The sequence below is a fragment of the Coloeus monedula genome (assembly GCF_965178545.1).
Source record: "Coloeus monedula genome assembly, chromosome: 5".
Classification (NCBI taxonomy): Eukaryota; Metazoa; Chordata; class Aves; order Passeriformes; family Corvidae; genus Coloeus; species Coloeus monedula.
The window spans coordinates 14,862,957-14,881,208 of NC_138785.1; the positions used below are offsets into that span (position 1 = coordinate 14,862,957).

At 36.9% G+C, this 18,252-nt stretch overlaps 1 protein-coding gene across 4 annotated transcripts in view; it reads left to right on the forward strand.

The window, feature by feature from the left end:
* The window catches only part of LRBA (LPS responsive beige-like anchor protein), a 372,381-nt gene that overhangs the window by 35,532 nt on the left and 318,597 nt on the right, over positions 1–18,252 (forward strand). For all 4 annotated transcript variants that reach the window (XM_082282111.1, XM_082282108.1, XM_082282110.1 and 1 more), the window contains exons 3-15: positions 5,081–5,312; positions 5,451–5,551; positions 7,711–7,806; positions 9,749–9,870; positions 9,976–10,102; positions 11,248–11,367; positions 11,682–11,828; positions 12,683–12,880; positions 13,458–13,591; positions 14,839–14,947; positions 15,055–15,207; positions 15,810–15,978; positions 17,437–17,516. In XM_082282111.1, coding sequence (XP_082138237.1) covers positions 5,081–5,312; positions 5,451–5,551; positions 7,711–7,806; positions 9,749–9,870; positions 9,976–10,102; positions 11,248–11,367; positions 11,682–11,828; positions 12,683–12,880; positions 13,458–13,591; positions 14,839–14,947; positions 15,055–15,207; positions 15,810–15,978; positions 17,437–17,516 — 1,788 coding nt within the window. The remainder of the gene's footprint in view (positions 1–5,080; positions 5,313–5,450; positions 5,552–7,710; positions 7,807–9,748; positions 9,871–9,975; positions 10,103–11,247; positions 11,368–11,681; positions 11,829–12,682; positions 12,881–13,457; positions 13,592–14,838; positions 14,948–15,054; positions 15,208–15,809; positions 15,979–17,436; positions 17,517–18,252) is intronic.

Sequence of the window (18,252 nt, forward strand, 5' to 3'; positions counted from 1 at the left end):
GGTGCAAGTGGGTGCAGTGCTGCTGTGCAATGCCACTTTTGATATGCCTGGTTTAAAATGGACTTCTCATTTGCCAGGTAGATGAAGTTGTAGGCTTTGTTATGAACTTGGCAATAGGAGAGAAAGCAGCTAATTAAGGAGAATTTTTTTTTTCTTCCTTTCTTACCATCCTTTTTCCTTTAGAGAGTAGATTAGTACTATTAGTGTTCTTTCTTTGTAGTGCAGCTGTAGGGTAATGCTGCATGGGGGAGATTGGCAACTTCAGCCTGAGGTATCAGCAGGAAAAGTTTGTAATTTTATGCAAAAATTACCTGTTTTCTCTTTGATGTTGTTTTTTGGTTTTTTGGTTTGTTTGGGTTTTTTTGGGGTTGTTTCTGGTTTTGTTTGAAAATGGGAGAAACCAAGTCCAAAATTAGAGCAAGATTCGTGGGGAATCTTCTGCTTACAGAAGAGGTTGGAGCAGAATCTTTCCTTCTGTGAAAGAGTCACTGGTCACTTGCATGTTCATGGTCTCACTTACTTTAAACTTTGAGCCAAGGTACCAAAAGACCTTAAATCATCTATGTCTTGCTGGAAGGTATCACCTCACCTTTCTTGAGTGGGTCTTCCCACAGTTCTTTGTGTTTTCTCTAGTTTTTCTAGACCATTATGTAGCATTGATATAGCAGCAATACAATGAAGAAAAAAGTTGACATCCAGGCTTTTTCTGCCCCTTTCTTGCCCTCCCTGTTAACCTCTCTGGGCCTGAGCTGTTTCACTGACTTGACATTCATGGTAATGTCACTATTTGATGTACTTATCCAAACTATTAACAGGCTTTCCTGACAAATCTTCTTAGGACTCAGATTTTAATGTTCTTACCTCTGGGTGTTGCGTTAGTGATGGAAAAGACTTCATGGAAAAGTGGGGGTCAAGGGGCAGAGAATGCACTACTGCAAATTAATATGTCTGAGTTACTCTTTCCCAATGTTTTTCCTCTTCTGTTCTGTAGAAGCCTTTCCAAATCACAACCATCTTTTTATCATATCTGGATTTGTATCATGATGCTGACCTTTCCTGTTTATTGTGTGCCTTCAGGGAATTTGACCAAATTGGAATCACCCATGACCCTATGAGACTCTTACCCTAACGAGATTTTAATTCTTATACTTCCCGTATCTTTGGGATTTGTTTATGATGATTAATAAATTTCAATCAGTTAAATTCAAAGAGTTTCTGAATATGTGAGATGTATTTCTGAGTATGTGAAAGGGGATGGAGTCAGGGAGGTGGTTTATTTTGTTGGTGGAAGGTAAGAACAAATGTAGGCAAAGAATATTACAAACAGCCAGCCTTGTGGGTTCTTATTAAGCATAAACGTAAAAAATTTTCACTGAGATTCAGCCAGCTTATTTGGTTGCATTTTTTTTTCTTCATGGAATAGATGTCCCTACTCCTTGTTTTGGACATGCTAAAGAAACAATTCTGATATTACAAAATCATCATCTTGAGGGAAAGGGAGGTCACAGTTTGGCTAATAGTCCTTCCTCCTGGCTTTGGGGAGCAAAGTAAGTACTTGATGTGTGGTTTATCTAACAACCAGAAGGATGATGAAGCTCTTTAGAAGTGAAGACTTTTTTTGGAGATTTGAGATAAAAATATGAAGATCCAGCCCTGTAGTTCTCCCAAGTATAGCCAATTTAGCTTTTCCAGGAGAAATGCTGATTGTGGACTTGGTTTCTTCTTTTTGTGTTACAGGTAATTGAAAAATTTTTTCTTGGGTTGTCTTGTAAGCTTTCTAAATATTTATCTGTTAGTGGGATAAATAATTTAAGTTAGATTAATAATCTAGATCATGTTCTTTCAGGGAGGTGGAGCTTGACTGTTTATTCTGAGGTATTTTCTGCGTGCAGTAGTTTGGTAGTTGCTTACCCAAACAGTAAACCATCTCTTTCATATCTCACATCACTTCATTGCAAAGAAAGGTTAGGTGTGTTTAAATTGTCCTTCTTGGTTTTATTTAGAAGTGTTGTAGTGCTATTTTATACTAAAAATTAGTGCTACTATGTTGGCTTCTCATTAGTTTAATTTTCTAAGGGGGGGGGGAAATACACTCTCTGCATGTGTATTTAAAAATTGCTGTATTCTCTCTGTTCTCAATCAGCTAAATGTAGAACCATTTTACTGAGAAGCTTGAGCTATTGGTTTAGTTTATATATTTTTTTGAAGGTGGATATAACTGGCAAAATCTAAAATTCGTGAAGATGTATTTGAATGCTGCCCTTTAAAACCATTCCTGTAAGCTTGTACTTAATTCTACATGCTGAAGAAAGAAAACGTTATGCCACCCTGTAGGTTGCTATAAAGATTGTTTATGCAGCTCAGCATAGGACTTAAAACACGTTGAATTGGAGAATTTTGAAAAATGTACTGTGTGACACAGGAGACCAAATCATGCTAAAGTGCAAGGAAAGACTATACATCAGTTCAAAGGCTACATTATTCAAAAAAATACAACCATAAAAAAGGTAATAAGATTACATTCTCACACTTCATGGCTAGTAAGGTGCATTAAGCTGCTCAGATATTCATAACTTACTGTGACATTTGGGAAGATTACATTTTGCTGTGCACAGCCATTACTGCAGCTCAGATAATAACTAGCCAATGCATGGACCTGGATTATGATCCCTGTCATTGGAAACAAATTTGTGTTTTGAAGGTTGATCAGTTTCAAATCACCATTAGAAAGGGTTAATGTGAAATAGTGTGGGGTGTGTGTGCCTGTGTGTCTCTAAAGGGTGTGCATACATATTGTACATCAGCTGCACCCTGCCTTGGGTATTCTGCTTTCCCTGGCAATTTTTTTTTGTCCTCACTTCCCTCACAGGAAGTGTTAAAATGGTAATTTTTTTTTTTACCATAGCATATTATTCCTAGAACGTGCTTGCTGAAGTGCTTGTGTTTGCAGATTAGATTGGAAACCTAATTTGACAGCTTCCTGGATGGGTGGGTTCTGATAATAGTGTGTGTAGCCAAAAATGAAAGATTGGTGGTGTAGACTATAGGGTGAAGGTAAGGTCACCTCCAGTAGCTGTATATGGTTTTGGTGTGATAATTGATGGCTGGCTGATAGTTAAAACCAAATGCATAAGGAGATGAATTTCTTGTTAAGAATTAGCAGGTGGTTTGTGGCTAGAATTTAACCTTCAGCTGTTCTGTCTCTACACAGAATACAGTATTTTCTTTGTTTCTTACTTTGATTTTAAGAAGAGCAGCTTCTTGAGGAATACCTCAGTTTTGTAGAGGATAAATTCAGTGTGAAATGAGGTGTAACACTGGTTATGTATTTTACATTTTCAAATGTTCTGTTGGGGTTTTTTTTTGGGGGGGGGTGGGGGGGTGGGGTGGGGTGTATTTTTCTCTTTGCATTTGTTTTGAGGTAATTCTGTGTTAATTTGTTCTGTCTAGCATACCCTACACAGCTTTCTTGAGGTAGGCCTCTGCTCCACCTTTTTTGGAAGGGGAAAACTAAAGTTTGGAGAGTGGTAATGATTGGTAGATTTGTTTGAGTTGACAGTGTGAGTTGATATAGAGAAGCTGGCAATATAACTCAAGTCACCCCATTCAGTTCTTGCTGTTTCCTGAGATATTATGGAAGCATCTGATAGTAAATTGCATAATTATTTTTCATGACCCAGAGGGGAGAAAATGGAAAAGTGTAAATTACTGTTTAGAAATTGTTGCCATGAGACATTGTCTATTCTGTCATAAAAGCAGTAACTTTCTCTGCTTCCTGTGGTGTTTGGCATTAGTGATTTATGCCCAGAAGTCCAAAGATTGCTTCTTCAAAGTGACAAGGTTTAGACACTTGAGGAAAATGTATGGTAATTTCAGTGGTTAATGAAGAGTGTATATTCTGTTGATCTTTGGATCCTGACTACCTGAGAGAAGCTGTTGGAGCTAATATGGAAGCAAGTTAGTATATGGGTTTTGGGGCAGTTTTGACATGGTGTCATTTTAGCAGGTGACAGTATTGAAGCTGTTAATGGTCAAAGCCTGTGAAAGAAACACCACGTAGGACAGAAATAATGACACAAACTTGTAGAAGTGAGAACAAGCTGAAATATTTCTGGTCGTGAGTCCATTTTGATAATTTGAGTCAATGTTATCTGAATTCCTGTTTGCATGCTGGTATATAATGGGTATTTTGGTAAGCATGTTTTTAAGGTTTATACAACTCCAAAGTCCAAGAGAAGTTTAAAAAGTGGATGGAGGTAGTTCTTATAAAGGAGTTAACTTAGTATAATGCATTTTGCCTTCAGCTGGAATTTTTATTTTATTAAGTACACAAGTGAGAGTGGAGCAGGTTATTTCCTTCCCCCCTCCACCTCCTCTACACAGGCATATGTGGTTACTCAGTGTATGTTCAAACAAAACTTGCCTCTAGGAGACCTGAAATATTACAGGATCTAAGTGTTGTAGCCAAATCACAGTCAAAGGCTTGGAACAGTGCTGCTGTTCCACATTCCTTCAAATACAGCAAGCCTTTGCTTCCTTTGAGTACCTAGGACAGCTAATGAACCTGGCAGTTAATTCTTAACCGGCTTTAGTCAGTGTCTTAGGAATGTCTCTTAAGTGTTCATAAGTGGCAATATTTCTGATGTGCATCAGCTCCTTTTGGCTAGAATTTCCCTCTTAATGGAGATTTGTTAAGCACGTGTGAAGGAAAGCTTTTGGGGTCAGTCCAGGCCATTTAAGATATTTTGACTGCTTTGTTGTGCTCACCTGTTTTAGAACACTCACTTGGTGTCTTCACTTTTCAGCTCTGTAAACTTGGGACATCTGTATCCTAAACTACCCAAATGTTTTTCTGCAGCAACTGTCTGATAGTAGGTTACACCTTAAGAGCACCTTTGTTACTCAACAGAACTTGAAACAGAAGAAAAATAAGAGGATACATTGATATTGGCCTCATTATTTTTTTTGCCTTGTATCTTTGATAGTTTTCTTCTCACAGAATTAATGGCTTTAGGCGTGGAATAGTACTTTGATACAGTTGCCTTAAGCTTTTCTTCTTTTAAATACTTTTCTCTGAAAGCTTGTCGGGGGCCAGTTTGACTTGGAAATGAACTTTATCATCCAAGAAGGAGAGGGCATCACCTGCATGGTGGACTTACTGGATAAGTGTGACATCACCTGCCAGGCTGAGGTTTGGAGCATGTTTACAGCAATCCTGAAGAAAAGTATACGGAATCTCCAGGCCTGCACAGAAGTGGGGCTCGTGGAACAAGTGCTCAAGAGGATTGATAGAGCTGACAACATGATTGCAGGTACAGCTTCTCCCAGTGTGGGACCCAAACTGTGCTGCTTCTATACAAAATCTCATGGACACAGTTATTAATTAGATGATAAAAATTTGACACTGCATTTTATTAAGCATTTACATTGCTGTTCTTTTTCCTTTTTAGATCTCTTAGTGGACATGCTGGGTGTGTTGGCTAGCTATAACCTGACAGTTCGAGAGCTGAAGTTATTCTTCAGCAAGCTGCAAGGAGAAAAAGGGAGATGGGTAAAAGAAAACACAAAACTGAAACAATTTTTGTTGTGTTGCTTATATTTTTCCTAATTTTCGCAAGTTAAGACTGTTCCATAAACTTCATGATAAACAAGTTTTGAATGTACCAAAAAATACAGGAAGCTTTCTTGTATTATATTAAGAATCTTTTTACCCGCAAGCAATTAAAATACAGAGTTGAACAGTGAAGTTACATTACTGCATTTGTCTTTTTGAACACCTGGGAATAATAAGGTGACTCTTAAGTGTTTTTATACACATGATTTTATTTTTTTGATTCCAGCTATGTGAAATTGAAGGAAAAAGGCTTAAATTTCTTTAAAGTCACAAGAGAGAAATAAATAAAAAATGCCTACATAGGCAGTTCTGCCTGCTCCCATTTTCACATTGCTGTACCTTACCTGAAGATTAAAAGAATTTATCCAGTTAGGGAAGTAAAAATTCTGGCAGAAATTGAACTGATGGAATTAAGTCCAAATGAAAAGTCTCGTTTCTGTGTGGAATAGAAAAGGACCCTTTTGCAGCTGAGAAACCACCTTCCCTAAAGTGAAAACGTGTATGTTGTAGAGACCACCTGATAAAGTTTTCTTCAACACACAGTTGTTGTTTCACTGGACTTGGGAGCTGTTTTAACAATCATTTGACCTGCATTGAATTTTAATTCAGCTACTGTTATTTCTAAATACTCTGCTTAGTGCAGAGGAAAGGTAGCAGTGTCTCTGTTGACTTCAAATAATTTTTAAAGAGAGTATACCATATAAAAGCAAGTATGCACACATAATACAGCAAATTTTAAAAGGCCCTTTGAAATAAATAACTTCGGAGATCTTAACCTGCTTAAATAACAATATTCTAAACTTCATAATGGTTTAAACTTAGTAATTGAATATAGAGAATATATTTAACTGTAGGTGAATTAAAGTTGTCTCTGTAACATTAACTTTTTCATTTCCTGTCTCCCTGCTATTTGCATTTAATTTCCTTTCCTTATTAAAGACCAAATACAGGGGAAAGCAAGAGAAAAATGCCACAGTTGGATTGCCAAGGAGTTGTACAACTCCATAAATCTTAAAATCAGCAGAACTGTAAATATACCAAGTATTTTGCTACAACACAAATTACCTGGTCAAATTCTATAGCGCTACAGACATCTAAGCAGTTCTTGGCATTTCCTTCTCATTTTAAACTCAGGTTCTTGAAGCACTCCTTCACTGACTGCACTTTTGGTACATTTGAAATACTTGTAATGGATCATGCAGTGCTTAGTTTTCCGAGGGTAACTGTTTACAACAGGGGGACAAAGGGCACTTTCAGGAAAATGTCAGGATTATAAAATTGTAGTTTAAAAATAGATCTGCCAGAGAGATATTGTGTGGTGAAAGACAACACACAAAATTATCTTGTCACTAGGATGAGTATTTTCTGTTGTTCTGTTGTTGTGAGCTCATATACTTGATTTGGAATTTATAGTTGCAGAGTATTACAATAAAATCAGCAGGATATGGGTCGTGGAGAAGTGTTAAGTATTCGCACTGAGCACTCAGTTTAGGTGCTCCAAACTGCCCTTGGGACTTGAATCTCTCTCCATGGACTTCTGTGAAAGTATAAACCAGATCAGTTTAATCTAATATATGATTGTAGTCCTGATGAAAATAATCCTTCTGCTGATCTTCCCTCTCTTTTTGCTGGGTATTCCCCATCTCCCTTGTGCTGGGACAGATTTCACCCAGCCGCAATCCAGAACAGTTGTAGATAAAAATTGGTTTCATTTGTTTTCCCTAAATTAGTTTTCATCTGGATCAGTTTGCTTTCTTTAGCTTACTGCAAAATCATGCAGAGAGCTGATGGGAATGGCAGAGGCAGGAATCAATGATCAGAGTCAGTTTAGCTTATGCTGGGTGAGAGTGGCTCTGGCCTTCAAATCCTTACTGAAGTTACCAAATTAATTGTATTTCAGGGCACCTACTTTATATTTTGTGAAGGTATTCATGACTGTTAATGTTTTATTAAAAGTCCTCAGTGTCTTAGCAGGGTGTTATTTACTCATGTGCAATGTTTTAAAATGTGTTAAAATTTGCTTTTTGTGTGTATAGTCTTTTCTTTCTTATAGGTTTGTTTTATTTATTTACAAATGTAGTAATTCTCTTTGTCAGCCACCACATGCTGGAAAGTTATTGTCTGTGTTAAAACACATGCCTCAGAAGTATGGACCTGATGCCTTCTTCAACTTTCCAGGAAAAAGTGCTGCAGTATGTAGATATTTTAAGTTTCTTGTTTGTTTGTTCATTGTTCTATTAAGGCCCTTGGTTATTTTCATTTGTGGTGTTCTTTGTCTCATCTGTCATTGGCATAGAGTTTTAACCAAATTTTCTGCCTGACACCTACACTAGTGCCTGAATAATCATGTTTATAATAGATGTGCAATATCACTACAGAAGGACAAATACTATTTCATAAAGAATGGATACAAATGAGGCTGCTTTTTTATATTTTGTAATTTTTTTTCAGACTGGTTCAGTTAAATCTTGTTGCAAGGAGAATATACCTGCTTTTCACTCTAGATGCTTATGAGAAATCTTTGGGAAAGTGTTGTTCCTACACATTTATAGGCTGAATAATACTGAAAAGGATTAAATTTAGCAATGATTAGTCTTTTTGTAATTGTTCATGTGACTAAGTTTTGTGGTGTTCACTTGAAAAAGAACTTGAAACTAAATAGGCATTTGGAAAACCCTGTGCAGAATCGTCTGTTGGAATTCAAGTATGTCAACACTTTTGCTTCTACAATTGAAGAATGAAAAATTATGTTCAAAATTTCATGCTTAATTCAGAATAAGATTTGAATAAGATTTATCAGATGACTCTTGGCAGTTTTCTTCACATAAACCCATTAGCTTTCTGCCTTGGTGGCTTGAGATTGAATTTCACCAACTTGATGACATAATGAATTATTTTTTTGAATGGAAACTTTGGAGACTGAAAAATGCAGACTGTTAGAAAAGTGCTCCTGCAGTTTTATCACATGCAGCAGAACTTGGCAATAGAGAGACATATTTTTGTTCATTTTGGTTATTCATGGTTTTGTATTTAACTTCTGTTAATTATGTTGAATGCTTGAACCATATGTTATGATATTGGGGTGCCTCAGTAACCTTTATGTGCATATTTTTATATATATTTAAATTAAGAAGTCTAAGAAATTATTTACTATAATTACTCTGTGATCCATTGTGAGTAAAGTCAAGTGATAGTGCTACCGGTTCCCAAGAGTTGGGTGCAAAGACAGGGAGACTGGTTAGTTGGCTGGTATAGAGAAGGATATATAACATTTTGTTTGGATAGGAGTAGCTGAATGGAGCATGGGAACATAATAACAAGTCTGGAGACACTTTGGTCCTTTGATGTTTTTTTATTCATTGGCATTGATCACCTGGACGGCATTGTTGATCAGAGGTTATGGCAATCTTAATTGAAGTGTGTATTGCAAACCTGTGCAGCAAACCAGTAGAAAGTTAATAGTAATGTTAAAAAAACTCAACCAAACAAAGAACGAAAAAAACTAAAACCCCAGCTGTTTGAAACAAAACAACTGTTTTGTTTGTGTTGCCACACTGTAACTCAAGGGCTTTTGCACTAACAAACACAATGCTTGATATGAAGATTTTGCCTGGTGGGGATTGTATTGTGTTTCTTTTGAGGAAGTTTATAATTCTGTCTTATTCTCACTGGAAGCCTACATAGATATGGATTTCAGGAGAGAAAATAATTTTTTTACGTGAAATGTGGCCAGCTTTGCCTTTATGATCAGTTATTTTCCTGACTACCAGCACTATGTGAAAATGGATCTAATTATTCTGTCAGGTTACCATAAAACCAAACCAACCTGAATTTGCATTTTGAGAAGTCGTTATTCCATAAGGCTTTCACTAAAGGATTTAAGTTTTGAAGCATAGGTTACTATTAATAATCTTTTTTGAGATATAAAGGTCAGTTTTAAAATATTTAGTTTAATTAAATATTATATCAAGTACAAAGTGAACAGAAGTTAGGCCAGATTTTTTTCTTTAGTATAGAGAAACTGTACATATTTGCAGTGTATCTCTGTTTATCAGCATATATTTGTAGAGTGTATCTTAAGCTGCACACTTTTGTGTTGATCTTTCTTCATGAATTACTTTTTGCTTTCTTCAGGCTATTGCCTTACCTCCTATAGCCAAGTGGCCATACCAGAACGGATTTACTTTCCACACTTGGCTAAGAATGGATCCTGTAAATAATATTAATGTGGATAAGGATAAGCCTTATTTATATTGGTGAGTATTATGTAAAACTGATATTGCTGATGTTCAGTTTCTATTAATTGTTCAATGATTTCTGCATCCATTTGTGTCTGTGCTGATTTTGTTCTGATTTGTCAGTTTTCGAACAAACAAAGGACTTGGTTATTCTGCTCACTTTGTTGGAGGCTGCTTGATTGTAACATCCATAAAATCAAAGGGAAAAGGTTTCCAGCACTGTGTGAAATTTGATTTCAAGCCACAAAAGGTGAGTAAAAATAATAAAATCTTTCAAATAGGTTTCATGAATCTAAAATTGTAGCGTGGTGATGTGTGGATGCTCAAAGGCAGGAGCAGAGGAATTTTCCAGCTGCTGAAGCATTTTGTTAAGTTTTTCTTTCTCATGCTTTAGCTGAGAAACAGTGAAAGATGGTTTTGTAAACTAATTCTCTATCTTTGCACCTGGGTTTTTTTTCCAGCTTTGTTTTGGTACTCTGGAAAAAATATTTTGAATGGGTGTTAGAGAACCTCAGCCAATCCATCTAGGGGGTGGCTGGTCAAGTGACCAATCATATAATGCTCTCTCACGTACAAAGATACATAACCTAGCATGTAAATAATAAAATAATTCCTTTTCTGCTTGGATTTGGAGTGCATCGTTTCTCACTGGTTCTCGGTAGAACAGCATCAGGGGTGTGTGTTGTAGCTGTTGATTAATCTGGTCTTTCTGTAGAAAAACAGTTACAGTGGAATAAGCAAAATAAACTTGTGTTCTGAATCCTTACTTCTTTTTAATTTTGCAACTAAAATATGAGCTGATTTTATTACTGGTGTTCAAGGCTGGCTTGTCTGTTAGGTAGTGTTATGTGGTGTTGAACGTTCCCTTTTTCACTTAGATATCCTGCTAATGTTTCTGGAACAACTGGTGTAAACATCTTGTGGGAGGACAGGCCTCCTCAGGAATTCCTTATCAGTAATCCCTTGCTGTAAATATGGCTTCTGTTTGTGATAATTTGACATGCACAGCCTTTGAGAGGCTTTAGTCTGGAGCCATCCTTGCTCTTTGGAATGGCATTTGTAGTAGTTCATCATGCTACGAGTAACCCAGTTTAGAACTTATTTACAGAGTGGTTTCAGTGTAGATTTGGTTCAGCATTGTCATAAAGATTTTTTGAGTTATATACCATAAATACCTTTTAAGCTTCTGTGTGGAAAAAAAGGCATATTATCCTTTGACAAAGCAATGTGAGAAAACTCACCAATGACTTATTAATCTTTTCTACTTAAAATACATCTTTCAGTCGTAATTTAATTCATACAAAGAGTTGAATTTGTTCTCCCATGCCCCACTTGAATGTTTAAGCTACTCCTAAGTGTCTATAGAATTACAGAAACTGTTTTTTTATTGTTTAGTGGTACATGGTGACTATAGTGCACATCTATAACCGCTGGAAGAACAGCGAACTCCGGTGTTACGTGAACGGGGAACTGGCATCTTATGGGGAAATAACGTGGTTTGTCAACACCAGTGATGTGAGTAATCCCTGCACACTAATGTCTGTAGCTGATCATCGTGATGGATTACATAGATATTCTTTGCCATTTTGTCCATAAACCTCCCCCATTTTATACATTTTTACAAAATTTTGAAATAAAAATAGTAACTTTCTGGTAGAGGAGTAAGTTGTGCTTTTATACATGTGAAACTTGTTAAAATTTGTCTCTGCTGTGACAATCAAATACTTGTTAATGTAAAAATATTCCCTGATAAAATGCATATTTTTTGCATGATTTGCTTGTGTAGCATGGACTGAACCCTGATACTGGGTTCTCTTTTCTGTTTTCAGACATTTGACAAATGTTTCCTGGGTTCTTCAGAAACAGCAGATGCCAATCGAGTGTTTTGTGGGCAGATGACATCTGTTTACCTTTTTAGTGAGGCTCTCAATGCTGCTCAGATCTTTGCCATTTATCAGCTTGGCCTGGGATATAAGGTACTTTAGAATTGACTTTTAAGTTTAATTCTGCTATGACTCCTTATGGTAGGTGGTAAGAATGTTGTGATACCTCTGTGTCCCCCAAAAAAAATTTATGGTGTAATCTTTTTTATTAAACTCTTCCATGTTTCTTCAGTAAGCTTATGTACGGCCTTACAAGCTACAACTAAGCATTAATTCAGTTTCTTGATATCTTATTAAACAAAAAGAATGGTGCTCCTGTTTGCCTCTCAAAATTTCTGTGTTGGTGGTTGGCAGAGGGAGAACACAACTGTTATCTCTGGTTCACTTTTTTGTTGAGGCTGAAAACTTTAGATCAAGTATGATGTATTTGTTTTAGAAATGTGGCTTTATAATTGCTTGTTCTAGTGGGGTTTTGTTAATGTGTGAAGTTAGTGCTGAGGATTAGTTTTGTTGCAGTGATTTATTATTTGTTTTGCCATAGCCTGAGGGGCACTAATTGAAGGCTGTTATTCCCCAGCAGCTGTACAAATATGCACTAAAAAAAGATGGTTCCTTTTCTATCTGCTCCTCAGTTATTAGTTCCTTCTGAGTGAACATTGCTGGCAGTCCTGCTGTTTCTGAGCTGATGTGGTTCTTTTACATTACCCACCATCTTGGCAATGACACTCTTCAGGGGCCAAAAAAATTCTGCCATTTTAATTCTGTAAAATTGACTTTGGGTCTTGTGAGTCTTTGGTTTTTATGAGAACCTTTCTTTATGAAATGCTACTCGATTAAAGAAACAGTGTTTTAATAATTTTTTTCAATAGTTGTTCTGGACTGTATCTTCAGTGTGCTTAATGTAATTTTTTTCTTCTTGCCTTCCTCAACCCTGCTTCCCAATCCAGGGAACGTTCAAGTTCAAGGCAGAAAGTGATCTCTTCCTCGATGAACATCACAAATTGTTGCTATATGATGGCAAACTCTCCAGTGCTATTGCTTTTATGTACAATCCAAGGGCTACAGATGCACAGCTGTGTCTAGAGTCATCCCCTAAGGATAACCCTTCTATTTTTGTTCATTCACCACATGCCCTCATGCTGCAGGTAAATCAGCATTGTCATAGATTTGGAGGATACGAATGATTTCTGTCTGAAAACCTAAAATCCAGTTCTATAGGGATTTGGATAAGAGATAGAATTGCTTGTAGGTTGGGGTTTTTTGGGTTGGCCCTGCCCTTGTTTCTTGAACTAAGGAGGATGCCCAAGAATCCTAAGAAAAAGGTTTATTCTGTGAATAAACACAAATGCTGTATTAGCATTGAAAAAAAATCCTTCTTCCTCACTTCTCACATGTTCACTCCCCTACAGATGTTCCCTATCTCCCATCCTTTGCCCTGTTGATGTGAAATCCTTTTCTTCCCTGTGCTTTGAGTGCTACGTCCTGTAGATTCACCTGAGGATCTACACTGTAGATCTGTACCTAAAGGTACCTGTATCTAAAGCAGTAGGTCAGGCATACTGGACTTTTAGTGTGACTGTGGCAGTCAGTTCGTTCTTCTTGCTGTTTCTTTTTATTTGGTAATAGTACAGTTTTTATATTGAAGAAATAAAAGCTGTTTTTAATGTACTTTTTATCGGTTTTTGAAGCAGGTTTCAATATTTCTTGTTTCTTCTTTGTCAGGATGTGAAAGCGGTCTTAACGCACTCTATCCAAAGTGCCCTGCACTCCATTGGAGGAGTACAGGTGCTTTTCCCTCTCTTTGCACAGTTGGATTATAGGCAATATTCCTCAGACCACATTGACACAACTGTTTGGTGAGTGCATGAACTTACTGTGTCCTGGGCTTTGTTCCTTTGAAGTAAAGGAAATTGCTTTATCAAATGGCAGAGTAGTTTGCATTGTCTTGTGCAACCATCAATTATATCTTACAACAGAAAGGTTACAGGCAGGACCTCAAAGTGATGTACTTGTTTGCATGAAATGTTCTGTGAAAGCTCACAGAGAATCAAAATGTACACAGATTTTATACTTAAGAATGTGTGGTTGATTGTGGTTTTTTTTTGTTTTTTTGTGTAGCAGAATTATGGATAATTCTCTTGAGCTTATTCCTGTCATGGAGAGAATTCTGTCAGGAAGGCTTCAAGAGAAACTCCAGAAAAGATGAATTTTTCAGCTACATGAAGTCATTCCTTGGAATTTTTCTTCTTTTTTTTTTAACCTTCAGATTTTTGGAAGATACTGTTACTTAGTGTTGCTGCTAGACTTTTCCTCTGGTTTGAGCTCTGTTTCAACTCCATCCAACTTCCGATCATCCAGGCACAGAAGCTGGTGGAGCTCCTAAGTTAGAGAGCAGCAGTAAAAGCAAAGGGATTGCTTTTTAGAATTCTGCTGTAATTTGCTCTGTTTCATTACATTTTTAGTTTCATGATTGTTTCAATATGATGTGTATCCATATTGTTGCTTAAAAGGAATGGTCACAATATTCCTTCAGCCCATTTCTTTGTGCCTGGTGTCTCCTGAGCTGGCTCAGGCTTGGTCATCTATGTGATAAGTCAGGGATTTGATTCAGTTGCAAATTGGCTCAGCAACACAGGGGTTTTCAACTGGTTAAATTCTTGATCCACAGGCACTAGTGCCTTGACAGGAATATTTCCTCTGGCAGCAGTACAACAGCAAAGCTGTGTCTAGAAAAATATCTGCTCATCTGATAGCATAAGAAGCAGAACGGCAATTGTTACTGACTTTGCAGAAGTTTGTAAGTGAAATATGAAGAGAGAAGTGCAAACTTAACTGTTGCCTTTTTGCAAGAATTCAGAAGGATTTTGCTTTTGTATGGTTATCTCAGAATCCAGAATTCCAAGTTAGAAAAGCATGAATAAAATCAAGAAGTTTTCTGAAGCAAGCTTTCAAAATTTAGTCTTGCTTTTTGTTTTAAAAGTTCTGATTTGAACATTTGTGTAACATGTATCTCTGGGTTGTGTAGTGGAAGTGTTAATTTGGAAATACTTTGTCTTGTTGTAACCCTTTAAAACATTTTTGTTTACTAAACCGTGTTTTCCAGTTCTACTTTACTGGCATTCATCATGGAGTTGTTGAAGAACTCTATTGCTATGCAAGAGCAGATGCTTTCCTGTAAAGGCTTCCTTGTGATAGGATACAGCCTGGAAAAGGTAAAGTAAATCTTTCTTGATGTCTTACATTAATGTTGAATTTTTTTTAGATAAATACTTTTCCCAGACTGTTGCAGGGCTCTCCTTAGGCTGATCTTCTTTTGCAGTCTTCCAAAGCCCACATTTCCAGAGCTGTACTAGAACTTTGCCTTGCCTTCTCGAAATACCTGAGCAACTTACACAATGGGGTGCCCTTGCTGAAGCAGCTGTGTGATCATGTTCTCCTGAATCCTGCAATATGGATTCATATCCCAGCACAGGTAAAATTGCTTATTCTTATCAATAAGGTATCTTATGGTGTATTGATTTGGGGGTGTTGAAACTAAGCCTAAGAATTACGGGTTCTGGCTATGCAACAGAAATCATCCAGGAATTGTTTCCAAGCTCTGCTTTGCTGCATATAGTTGTCAAGTTTTGCAGACTCCCAAGGTTTTCTGGGAGTTGGGAGACTTGCAGTGGTCTGCAGAACAGAGTTGTGACTTTTGACCCAAACTGAGAAGGAAGTTTGGATGGGTTAGTTGGCAAAAACTCAGCAATTTTTGAAGAGGAAATGATCTTGGGTGTCAGATTTTAAGTCTTAATATAAATTGACAGTGAATATTTTTGTTTTGGTGAATCTCTGTTCTCTGAGAGTAAACAATTTTGATCAAAACTTGCCAGCTGAAACCTTTTTACCAGCACTGTACAGTTTCAGAAATATAATGAAATTTTTCATCCATTTGCAGAGGTTCTAAGACTAACCTATGCAGAGAAAAATCTTATTTCTTTAAGATGTTTTGATAGATGAAATTTAGGAATTTAGTTGTCTGACATGCTGCAATTCAGGTGTGATGATTTTTGGTTTCCTGACTGGGTGTTGTAGGTTCAGCTGACCCTGTACACTTACCTGTCTACGGAGTTCATTGCCACTGTTAACATATATGGAGCAATCCGGCGGGTTGGGACAGTGCTTTTGGTCATGCACACCCTCAAGTATTATTACTGGGTGGTGAACCCTCAGGATCGCAGTGGAATAACTCCCAAGGGCATAGGTATGTACATGTATCTTGATTTTTACTCTCACAATCTGATGTTTGTTGTAAAAAAGTTTTGTATACAATGTTTAGAATAGAACCATACTTCAGAAATCATTATCCTTCAGTGGGGTGGGTTCCCCATAATGGTGTGAGCAGTGGGCTTTTGTCCTTGAAAGATTTTTTTCACAACCTAACGGAAACTTTCTTTAGAAGTCTCATCCTCTGTCATCAGACACCTATGTGAACTGATACTAGACAGAAATGGTAGGGTGTTGGAACTGTAGATCTGTGCCTGGGAATATGGTCTCTCTCTTTAACGAAAGGCTCTGGAATTTCAGAGAGAGAAGTGGGTGATGGAAGAGAGCTAGAGTTACTAGGAGTTGAGTGCTCCTTAGACATGTCTGATTTCCTACCACCAACTTCTCAAAATGCCCAGCCCTTCCTCTTAGAGGCTTGTAAAGATTGTTTTGTAGTATTTCGCATCCTTTAAGAAGCAAAAGCATGTGTGTTTTCTCCTTTCTTTGTGCAGACATGGATTTACTTAGTTTCTTAACTCATTTATTGAGCCTGAGGCAAGTGGACGAGTAGGACAGTCTTGGTAATGCAGTTTAATGGCTTGTTTTGACTAGGCTGGTTTATACTGAAAATAGCTGTTCTTAAACCAAATATGCCTGTGGGCCTGTACATTATAAAACCATACTCATATGATCACTTTCATTCTCTAAGTGGTTTGCTTTTCTGTGATGATTAAGATCATAAGAACAGTGACCCTACAGGCAAATGTAAAAACTATCCCCAAAAATATATTTGCAACAGTTCATTTGCTTTCTGTACCAAAGCTTTTACTTGACTTTGACACTTGGTTGCACCTGTTTTTTTAACCTTGCCTCTCCTGGGAACTACTGAGTGTTTGAGTATTTAAAATGTTTCTTTGAAAGTCTGCTTTACACAGGAATGGCAGAAGCCAGTCCTTTTGACTTTGAGTTAACAAATTAAGTCATGTCTTTCAAGGTACTCTTTATATGTAGCATTGTAAGATGGCTTTTTGTGTATTTAGCCAGTGTATAATAATGGCTTGTAGCTCTTCCTTTGAGCTTTCGCAGAACTTAAAAAGAACTGTAAACTGCAAAAATTGAAAATCTGGAAATTTTGACATAAAGTTCTCATATCAGTCTTATTCCTTGCATGAAGTTGGTTCATAGCACTACAATGCAATTTTAAAATCATCAGAATTTAGAGGGGTTTAGGAAACTATTTAATAAAAGCCTTGGTGGAACCTCACTGATCAGGCATTTTGCTAATAAAAAGTGATAAAACACAGTACTGTTTTGTGGTCTGAAATAGAGGGAGGGAAGACTTAGTTTTGTGCCTTCTTCACCACAAAATGCCTTTTATTTTTCTTTTTGTGAAAATGCAGTCTATGTTAAAATACAAGTTAATAGATGTTATTATGTGTCTACTTTTCTTTTGTAGATGGTCCACGTCCTACTCAAAAAGAGATTTTATCCCTGCGAGCATTTTTGTTGATGTTCATTAAACAGCTTGTGATGAAGGTAGGATAGCTTTAAATTATGGTAGGATATTTAAGTTTTCTTTCATGAAGAAATGCCCAATGTGCTCTTAAAGTGTTGAATTTTGTAACAGTAAATAAAAAGAAAAGCCACGTAAGGTGCTTCTTTTTGTTGTGGCTCTTGCCACGGACAGCAGTGCTAAAGATGCATTTTTTTCCTCTTTTGAGCTGTTTTTATAAAAAGTGGAGCTGTTACTAGCTGAGAAATGTTTACTATTGGGAAATAAGTATTTAATTTCTTGTTTTGTTTTTTTTTTTTTTTTTAACATGAGCAGTATTACATACATCATAAGTGCTTAAAGACTAAAGAGAAACGTTCGATATTACATGCTGTGGGTCAAAGGAGGATAAGAGACTCTATCAATAAGGTTCACAACTATTCCTTGGACATTAGAGGAATGTTGGAATTCAGCAGCTCTACTGTTTATAGGCTCTTCATGACCCTTTCCTATCATAAGTTTTGGTTTCTCTCTTTTCTCTCTTCTGTGGACTGACTTTTCTTATGTTTGAATCTACCTCCCTTTTCCACTCTTCCCCTGTGTTGCTGATGGACTCGTGAGCTCTGCACAGAGCAGTAACTACCAGAAAAGCTCTACTCTTGACTCTTTGACTCTTACTTTAAATTGGATATTCTGCAATTGAGTTATCAGGAACGTTTTGTCTATCAAACTCTAAAAGACTTTAATTAAGTGTTTGATTCTTCTTTTTTTTTTTCAAAT